The 10,000-nt window shown below is 45.2% G+C and overlaps 1 protein-coding gene across 3 annotated transcripts in view; it reads left to right on the top strand.

Annotated features, from left to right (window-relative positions):
• abi3bpb (ABI family, member 3 (NESH) binding protein b) overlaps positions 1-10,000 on the top strand; it is an 18,272-nt gene that overhangs the window by 7,171 nt on the left and 1,101 nt on the right. For 2 of the 3 annotated variants that reach the window (XM_068602060.1, XM_068602059.1), the window contains 17 exons: positions 294-467; positions 2,367-2,435; positions 2,519-2,651; positions 2,886-3,067; positions 3,377-3,429; positions 3,611-3,641; positions 3,897-3,971; positions 5,413-5,478; positions 7,845-7,913; positions 8,002-8,124; positions 8,248-8,337; positions 8,425-8,634; positions 8,725-8,830; positions 9,290-9,369; positions 9,510-9,539; positions 9,619-9,777; positions 9,862-9,984. In XM_068602060.1, the coding sequence (XP_068458161.1) occupies positions 294-467; positions 2,367-2,435; positions 2,519-2,651; positions 2,886-3,067; positions 3,377-3,429; positions 3,611-3,641; positions 3,897-3,971; positions 5,413-5,478; positions 7,845-7,913; positions 8,002-8,124; positions 8,248-8,337; positions 8,425-8,634; positions 8,725-8,830; positions 9,290-9,369; positions 9,510-9,539; positions 9,619-9,777; positions 9,862-9,984 (1,773 nt within the window). The remainder of the gene's footprint in view (positions 1-293; positions 468-2,366; positions 2,436-2,518; positions 2,652-2,885; positions 3,068-3,376; positions 3,430-3,610; positions 3,642-3,896; positions 3,972-5,412; positions 5,479-7,844; positions 7,914-8,001; positions 8,125-8,247; positions 8,338-8,424; positions 8,635-8,724; positions 8,831-9,289; positions 9,370-9,509; positions 9,540-9,618; positions 9,778-9,861; positions 9,985-10,000) is intronic. The other variant, XM_068602061.1, reaches the window with a different exon arrangement.

Below are 10,000 nucleotides of genomic sequence, written 5' to 3'. Positions count from 1 at the left end.
TTTCAATGTGTCAATGCTTCACTGCTTCAATGCTTCACTTTTTCAATGTTTCATATCTAGTTCGTTGGTACAGTTTGTTACTTTGTAGCGCCGTTGTATTCTTTGCTGTATTCTGAAGTCTTTGTGTTTGCTGGTTGCTCAGATATGAGATGAAGTCAATTAGACATTTTAGATTTAAAGATCATCTTCATCTTCTTCAAGTTCATGTATAGTTTTATGGACACAAACAGAATCAAAGCCACTGAATGAATGTACTTAAAGTGAAACACCCCTCATCCCCTCCTCTTCCTCAGCACGCCATCAGAGCATGAAGGTCCAGATCAACGCCACCGGCGACACCATCGTGATGAAGTTTGTGCGTCCGAGTCCCGACGTGAAGCTGGAAGGTTTCATCCTGGGATACGGAAGCAGCTTGTTCTCCAGACAGCTGATCCAGCTGCCCGGGGACGGGACGGCCTACGAGCTGGGTGAGGAGCGCCTCGCTTACCCCTCAAGTAAAATACCCCAACCCTACGAGCTGGGTGAGGAGCGCCTCGCTTACCCCTCAAGTAAAATACCCCAACCCTACGAGCTGGGTGAGGAGCGCCTCGCTTACCCCTCAAGTAAAATACCCCAACCCTACGAGCTGGGTGAGGAGCGCCTCGCTTACCCCTCAAGTAAAATACCCCAACCCTACGAGCTGGGTGAGGAGCGCCTCGCTTACCCCTCAAGTAAAATACCCCAACCCTAGAGCTGGGTGAGGAGCGCCTCCCACACCTCACTACAGGTCCAAGACATTCATTTCAAGTGATAAAATAACTCTCTAACTTGCTGTGTGATTGTAACGTTCCACTAAAACCTTTATAAGTAACCTTAAAACGTCGTATTTTACTTAGACACATCCTGTACCTGTAGGAGTCTGATAAAGACACATCCTGTACCTGTAGGAGTCTGATAAAGACACATCCTGTACCTGTAGGAGTCTGATAAAGACACATCCTGTACCTGTAGGAGTCTGATAAAGACACATCCTGCACCTGTAGGAGTCTGATAAAGACACAGCCTGCACCTGTAGGAGTCTGATAAAGACACAGCCTGTACCTGTAGGAGTCTGATAAAGACACAGCCTGCACCTGTAGGAGTCTGATAAAGACACAGCCTGTACCTGTAGGAGTCTGATAAAGACACAGCCTGCACCTGTAGGAGTCTGATAAAGACACAGCCTGTACCTGTAGGAGTCTGATAAAGACACAGCCTGTACATTCTCATTGGTCCTTTATGCTTGGAGATCATTTTGAGAGGAGGGTGGACTGGATCAGACCCTGTCAGAGCACAAAGTGGCTCATGTCTCCAAGATTGACTGAACATGCTACCTACCATGCTAACTAAGATGCTACCTAACATGCTATCTAACATGCTGCCTAACATGCTGCCTAACATGCTTCCTAACATGCTTCCTAACATGCCGACGCTTTCCTGGGTTGTGTTTATTGTTGTAGATGTTGATGCTAACCCTAACTCAAGCTGGATGTTCATAGTTATGATCACAAGATCTTTTTAAGTCTTTTTAAAAGATATAAATGTTTTCCCCAAGACTTTGCTGAACAAATGCATACAAATAAATGTCTCTCCAGCTGTGTGTTACAGTGTGAGTCAACTTAGAGAGAGAAGTCTTTCGTTGGTTAGTTTAGCTGCAGTCTAGTTGGTAAGTGTTGCATAATAACAGCAGATGTTGGAACAGATGTTTTCTGTATTCGACCCTCTTTCAGAGAGAGGGACTGGTTTCAGATCAGCTCCTTCAACAGGACGTGAGAACCTTTGAGAAGCAGCAGGTGGTTCTGATCCAGTTCTGAAGCTCGGCCAACAGTCCCACGAGAGGAGCGCGGTGCGTTGGAGGCAGCGCGTCATCGTAGGAAAGCTTCCTCTGCAGAGGGTTCTGTCCTCACCTGAGTCAGAGGTCGTTCCTCTTTTATTACAACGGCTCGGTTAAATGCTCCACGTGGTGCATTCAAGTGCTGCTGGGACATGCAAAGGTCCCAGTCTCCCGTGTTGTGTTCTTTGTCTGCGTGCATGGAGCTTCACTGGAAGAGTTTGAATTGTCATTTTTGTCTCTCGTCGCTTCTCGTTCTGCCCCGAGGGCACCTGTCAATCAAAGCGAGTGGGGGCGGGCTGTGGTGTTTGCCTTCCTGTTGAAAGCCCCAGTAGGAACCCGTCCGTCAGCAGCTCAGAGAGTTGCGTGGGACTATGATTATTATTATTATTAAGCCTGCAGGAGAACATGCAGGAAGCTTGCCAGCAGCGGTTATGAAACACACCGAATAATCATCCTAATAATAGTAATAATCCTGATAATAAAATCATAAACTTTGACCTGAATCTTGTTCCAGATGCTGAACCTAAATATCTGGTGGCTGTCCAACCGATTCCAGCCAACGACGTCAAGAAGCACTGCACAGGTACACTGTCTCTGTCCTCACCTGTCCTCTCCTTTCTTTTCCTGTCTTCTCCTGTGCTCACCTGTCCTCACCTGTGTCCTTAGGCCAGGTGAACCTGGAGAAGCCGCTCCACCTGGTGATGGGCTCCATCAGTCCCTCGGCCGTCCTTCTGTCGTGGGGAAACTCCCTGAAGACGCCGTACGAGGAGAAGGTCATGGACGAATGTCTGGAGGACGGGTGAGATTTATTTTATCACATTAATCAGCTTGTTATGAACAGGAAATGTAATAATGTGATTTGTTTTTATATTTACAAAGAATTGCCAATGACAGGAACAAAGTCATGCTACTACTACACCTACTACTAGTACTAGTACTACAACACATAAAGCATGTAAAGTACAACTGCAGAGGACCCAGTGTTGAACCCTGAGGAACCCCTCCAGTAATAACTCAGTGACGTTCCCTTCAGGTTCTACACCATCCGCTACAGGGAGAGGAACAGGAAGTGGATCTACCAGACCTGCCCGACCAGCGACACGGTGGTCGACCACCTGAAACCCAACACGCCATACGAGTTCGGGGTCCGGCCCAACAAGGGGGACCGGACCGGGACCTGGAGCAAGCCCATGATCCACAACACCAACATGGGCAGTGAGGACGCCATTATTATGTCTTCTTCTTCCTGTATTGTGAATATTAGTATTATTTGTAGTATTATTATTTAATCTGACATGGTTTACAGTTGTATTAATAATTACTCAGATTGACATGTCAAGTCTTTAGACATAGAAGTCAGAAACTGAAAGACATTCATGATTTCTGTGTGTTTTTCTAAATATGTTGAAAATATTAATTCCTGTATTTCAGCCTGGTCCATAGATCCACCTGGTTATTAAAAGATAACACCCTGAGCTTTCTGCCGGTTTCCTGATCTTCATCCATATTTCCTTTATTTCACAGATAAAAACACAAAGAAACCGTACAAACTGCGTAACCCTCTGGCAAAGCCGCTGGTATGTCCCCTTGACTACATGTGCCATTTAATCTTTAATCGACTGATGGATGGATAGATAGATGGCTATCTCATAAAGATGCACCAAAGTCCTGATTGAATGTTTTTGTACAGCAGTGCTTTCTGGGACATTCTGTATCTTCACCAACCATCTCATCTTTGTAAATGTTTATGTTCTTTAGAAACCTCATCCTTTCTTCCCTCCTCGTCTCGGTAAGATGAATTATTTTTTATCATTAATCTGAATAACATTGAACCTGCACATTATTTCTGCCTCACTTTATTAAAGGAATCTGTTGAATTCATGAAAACGTGTTTCATTCTCTTACTGGTTGGAGTTTTCAACTCAGTTTATTCCGCGTGTAGACAAATACATATTACATTTACTAAATATTAAAGTCCCAGAAACTTAATGAAAACAATAAAAACAGAAGATGTTTGACTTCCTGTGATGCTTTTCTGTCGCAGCTCTTCACAACAGGACTCGACTTTCTGCGCTGCTCAAAAGCTCAGCTTTTCCCGGAGCTCCTCGCACTTCCTTTGGTGATTATCACTTCCTGTTTCCCCATTACAAACATGAGTATCACTTCCTGTTTCCTCCCTGTAAACATGAATGTCACTTCCTGCTTGCGCCTTGTAAACATGAATTTCACTTCCTGTTTCCTCCTCGTAAACAAGATTATCACTTCCTCTTTCCTCCTCACACACAAACTCTTCCTTATATTCCCACTCAGGACGGTCAGCTGTTCAATATGAAACGTTTGTTCATGAACAAGTGAACTTCTGAAGCTGCTTCTTTGAAGTCTCATATATATATTTATCTACTTTCACCACTTTTATTTTGACATTCCTTTCCTCCAAATGTTTGACTTCCCGCAGTGCCACCTGAGAGCCGTCAGGAACCGTTCCCTCCTCTCGGCTCCGCAGAGCCTAAGCGGCCCCTCGTGTCACTCCGTAACGATAAAGGCTTTTATTTTGGTAACCACCCAGAGGAGGGGGGAGAGGGGGTCTGTGGTACATGCAGCTGTTGTGATTGGCTGCATGATAGCATGCCTTGAGCCCGGTTTCGAAAGTCGATACAAGGCATGCCGATGATGTCACTGGAGGTCAGGTGGTACGAGTGAGTTCCCTCCCCCATTGTCTTTTAAACCTGCTGCTTTTACTTCTGAAACAATCACAGTCTTCTTTCACCTCAAACCATTTGTTTTATTTTATTTTCTCAAACTTCAGTATGTTTTTAGCTCGGCAATTAGCTCAACTATTAGCTTATCTATAAGCTCAGCTAATAGCTCAGCTAATAGCTCTACAATTAGTTCAATTATTAGCTAAAGTTAAAGCTTCTCTTTCCCTCACAGCTTTCGACCAATCACAGGATGGCTTTTCTCTCCTTAAATCAGCTGTGGCCAATGAGAGAGTTAGACACTACTCGTGTCTTGCAACCCGAGGCAGTCTTGCTCTTCCTGCCCGTCTTGTTTGCGGATCCAGTTTTTGTCCACAGGATCATTTAAACATCTCCATGCAGCTCTCGATCTCACGATCGCCTCACCAAACCTCATCAAACCACACAAAACCACACAAAACTATACAAAACCTCACCAAACCACACAAAACCTCACCAAACTACACCAAACCACACCAAACCACACAAAAACTCACCATCAGTCGCTTCAATGCCTTTTGTTTCTTCAAACGCTGCCATGCCATGCTGTGGTGTTGAACGTTACCAAAGAGTCAAACCTCCATTACTAACTTCAGGGCTGCGAGCTTCACTCTAGAGTCCAACTGTTTCTAATCTTTTAGGTCAAAGAACCCTCTCTCCTAGACTGCCTTCACAGCCCCGTCAACGACCATGCTGTCCAGATCTGATGTATTTCTTTCTTAAAATCATCTTGAAATGTCCCTTGACTGTAGAACTCTGACTCTGCTGCTGTGGGTTCAAGTCTCAGTCTCTTTTTCCTCGTAACCATCGGTTTTCTCCCCACAGTTAACGGACAGCCTCATCGGGGCTTTGCCCCCCCGAGACCGGCCTTATGGTCCAGACCTCGACAGGGTAAAAAAAGACCTTGTCTGTCTTTGTGTCCTCTTCATTAACCTTCACTTGCTTTCGAAGCATCTTCACAGCCACTACAGCTCATCTAAGTGTTTCTGTCTCCATTCATTGTGTTTATTAATACTTTAGTGTCCATCCGTCATTTGTTCTGTCACTTGGTCCGTCCATTGGTCTGTCCGTCCATTGGTCTGTTCATCCATTGGTCCGTCCATTGGTCTGTTCATCCATTGGTCTGTTCATCCATTGGTCCGTCCATTGGTCTGTTCATCCATTGGTCTGTTCATCCATTGGTCCGTCCATTGGTCTGTCCGTCCATTGGTCTGTTCATCCATTGGTCCGTCCATTGGTCTGTCCGTCCATTGGTCTGTTCATCCATTGGTCTGTTCATCCATTGGTCTGTTCATCCATTGGTCCGTCCATTGGTCTGTCCGTCCATGCTGTCTTTTGTCTCGACATTCTGATTTGCAGGTTTTTTAAGCTTCTGTCAAAGAAACGTTCAAATAATCAAGACGGATGTTGGGTTTTGATTATTTGAGTTGCATCACTCCAGTAACATGTTGTGTCTCTGTGTTTCATGTGGTGGTGGTAAATATTGTTGTTTAATACATTATTATAGAAACACGTATACGTTTTATGTTTGTTTAGCTCAGAACTGTATGAAACTGTACATTGACATTGTACATTTGATTGTACATTTGGCTCTTCGTGACTTTTTACTTTAGACAATAATCCTAAAATCTGGGACTCAAACAGATTCTTTGTGTTTATGGTCTGCAGCAGTTATTTATTTATTTTTCCTCTCACTCTTTACATTTCCTGTAAATTCCCCCAAAAATGGCACTTTCATAAATCTATGACATTTTTGAACATAATGGTCTGCAGTGTGAAGAAGTTTATTAAAGTCTTATAATATACATGTTTTTACAGAAGTCTTTGAACTGTCCGGATTCAAATGAAGTGTTTACTGACACAATAACTTGAATTTGAACTTGTTTGGATTCAGAAACCTGGAAAACATGTTGCATCTTCAGATGTGGTCTGGACAATCCTCTCAGATCCATCTCACCAGCTCAAAGGACTCAGAGTCAAGGGATCCTTATCATGATGATGATCCACATCTTGCATGCCATGGGAAACTTTTGGCGATGTTAATTTTGTATCGCTTGGCTCTTTAGTACGTAAGCATGTCCAAAGAGTCCAGAACATTCTGACAGGAACTTCAGGGACTTGGTGATTAAAAAAAAAAGGCCATGGTGGTTTAGATAGAGCAGAAGAGTTTTACTGCCAAGTTATAACTGCAGTGCTTCTCCTGCTGCACTGAACAACTCGTTTCTGGAGAACAAGAAAACTGAGCTGCCTGACGTCTTCGCCTGTTCGGGTTCCTCCGTGGAGGAGCAGTTTATTGGTTGGTAAATTCATGAATCTGGCCTCAAGGCATGCAGTGTGTTTGCTGGCTCTGCGCCGCCAAGACTGCATGGTTCATCGTGTTAAGTGTTCAGAAGCATAAAAAAAAGCTGTCAGTCAGCTCGAGAGCTTTGGCCAGAAGCTTCGGCAGAGACGGTGGAAAACCTTTCCTTTTTCGGAAAGTATGTGTTCTATCTGATCACACTTCTGCAGAGCTTTGCACTTTTTCTCTCCACAGAAATAGAAAGGAGCTGTTTGTAATTAGTCACTGATGGTCCCGCCGTCTGAACCGGACCTCTTTAGGTCTTCTGGTCCAGGTTGAAGGTCCAGGGTTCTGCTGCTTTAGGCTTTGCATCGCACCATCAGGACGGCACGACGCGCATCGAGCCGGTCACATCGGAATGTTTATTTCATTGAATCTGGTCCTGTAATCACAAGGCTTTCTTTTAGTGTTGGAGAGCAAGAGGAGTCTCTGATGGCAGTCTGCGTCTTCCTACATATTTACATGATGAACTAATTGGAAGGAATGCGTCGTTTCATGTTGCGAGCCCCAAACATTTCAGGACTCCATCATATGTCATGTTGCTGGCTTCACATTTATTTCATTTAGTTCTGGAATCGGATCAACTGGTTGATTGTGAAGAATGAGAGGAGGAAGGGGGGTGTAATTGGCTGCAGGTTCTGGACTTCAGTCTTTGGAGAAAAACACATCCAACCTCATGGTTACAGCAGATTGTTCATGTTTTCATGTTCATCAGAAATGTGGTGGCAGAAAATGAATCGAGAATTATTGTAAAAGCTTTTAGACAGAAAGTGTTGAAAGATGAATCAAAAGATATTTAATGCACCACTCAAAAAGCTCTTCATGTTTTCCATTGTTATTATTCCTAGGTCACAGTTTGGGAGAAACGGATCACAAATATCGCACCATAATAATATCTGATATATATTGTTTGTTCCAGGGTCGCCTGCTCGCCCATCAACACCTACTAACAAGAAACCCAATCTGGTGGGCAAACCCGGGGTAACGGGTGAGAGCTAAAGCTGAGTTGTGGCACGACCAACGATATCCGGATCTTTCCCTTCTTTGTTGGTTTTTATTTCCGTGTTCTCCTTCAGACAAGGTCAACAACTTGAAGCAGACGGACAAGCTGCCAATCCCGAAACCCAAACTCCTGCCGGCAACCGCCAAGCCGACCAAAGCATCCCGGAAACAGACCACTGGAGCGCCGCCGACAACCAGTAGCAAGACGTTTACATTGAAGTTAAAATACTGGAGACGGGGTTTACATGTTGACAACAGACGGTTGTGTTACTTTATCCATCTGTTTGTTTTCTAAAATCAGTTTACATTTCTTTCCTCAGCCAGTCGACAGGAAAGCTGGGAAGTCTCGGACCTGTTCAAACCACAGCCGGCCTCCGACGTCGACGCCTTGGGCAAAAAGCGCTACGTGGGTAAGTAACAGGAAGCTGGGCCTTGAACCCCGGCGGTGCTGGGTTGTCCTCACCGCAATGATCCTCTTCTTCCTCCTCTTCCCAAAGCGCCTCACGTCGTCTACCAGACGGGGAAGAAACCGGACGAGCCTTGCTCCATCACCTCCTCCCTCAACTACTTCCCTGTCGACGCAGCCGGTGAGGCCAACGTGGCGGCTCCGCCCAAGTCTCCGCCCTCCAATCTCACCGTGGTGACGGTAGAGGGATGCCCGTCCTTCGTCATCCTGGACTGGGAGAAAACTGACAACAACACCACGGGTACCTAACAGCTAAAGGAAAGTTGTTTTAGGTTGTAACTGAGGTGTAAGAAACTTATCTGATGGTTCTGTGGATCCGGACTCTCCTCAGAGTATGAAGTCATCTCCATCACTAAAGGACCCGACGGCGAGCAGGTGTCCATCCTGACCACCAACCAGACCTACACCACTGTGGAGAACCTCAAGCCTGAGAGCAGGTATGCCCGATTGAGACTCTGCTTGTTCAGAGCTTTAGCCCGGGACCATGGACATGAAAGGCCAGGACCAGAGCTAAACAAGGGTAGACTAAACCATTACCAACTGCGGTTAGTTTAATCTGTAGGAGCCGTTTTTAGAGTCATGGTTCTGGCCTCCAGCTGTCGAAACATATTTCAGAGTTCTGGCCAATGAGCTTGTTACGCTTCCTGAAGTTTTAATGAGCTGGAATATGAGGAAAGTATTTGGTGTGAAGGAGGAATTGAAGCAGAAGACTGTTTTTCTTCTTCTGCTGCTAAAACCGTTGTTGACAGGAAACCGTGAGAGAATGATTAGTAGACGATGTAAAAGTGTCGGCATATGGACGCCTGTTACTTGACAGCTGCTGTAAAGTCATTAAAGACCATATTTCACATCGTTCAGCTTCAATAACTTCAAATATACATTTTGTCTGTTGATAGTTATGAGTTTAAGGTGAAGCCAAAGAACGAGCTGGGTGCAGGTCCTCCCAGTGAACCGGTGTCCTTCAACACAGAGTCGGGTACGGTGACGCTTACGTTTCAAAATAAAAGTCAACACTCAGACTACCTGCTTAACATTTCAAAATAAAACACTTGAGCAAAGACATTTAATCACATTTCAAGATCTTGAAAGTTTATTTTTCTTTGTTTCCTTGATCAGCGGATCCTCGAGTGAGCGAGAACGTCTCAGGTACAACGAAGTAACCAACGAGTCCTCAGTACATCCTGGTGAGCGATCCATCCTGGTGATCAATCCATAATCTCTGCAGGCAAAGATGCCATCTGGACCCAGTTCCCCTTCAAGACGGACTCGTACTCGGACTGTCACGGGAAGCAGTACGTGAAGAGAACTTGGTACCGGAAGTTTGTCGGGGTCCAGCTGTGCAACTCGCTCCGGTACAAGATCTACCTGAGCGACTCCCTCAACGGTGAGTAGCCTCCACCCGTCTCGCCTCAGCAAGGGGTTAATCTGGAACCGGTTCTGACCCGCCTCTGGTTGTTTCACCCACCAGGTAAATTCCACAACATCGGAGATCAGACTGGTTTTGGTGAGGATCACTGCCAGTTTGTTGATTCGTTCCTGGATGGAAGAACGGGCCGGCAACTCCAAGCAGACCAACTCCCCTCCAGACCTGGTAAAACCTTTATTTC

The sequence above is a fragment of the Clinocottus analis genome, unplaced genomic scaffold (assembly GCF_023055335.1).
Source record: "Clinocottus analis isolate CAN_PGR_092001 unplaced genomic scaffold, fCliAna1.0.p SCAF_58, whole genome shotgun sequence".
NCBI lineage: Eukaryota > Metazoa > Chordata > Actinopteri > Perciformes > Cottidae > Clinocottus > Clinocottus analis.
This window is presented reverse-complemented; position numbering and strand designations above follow the sequence as displayed.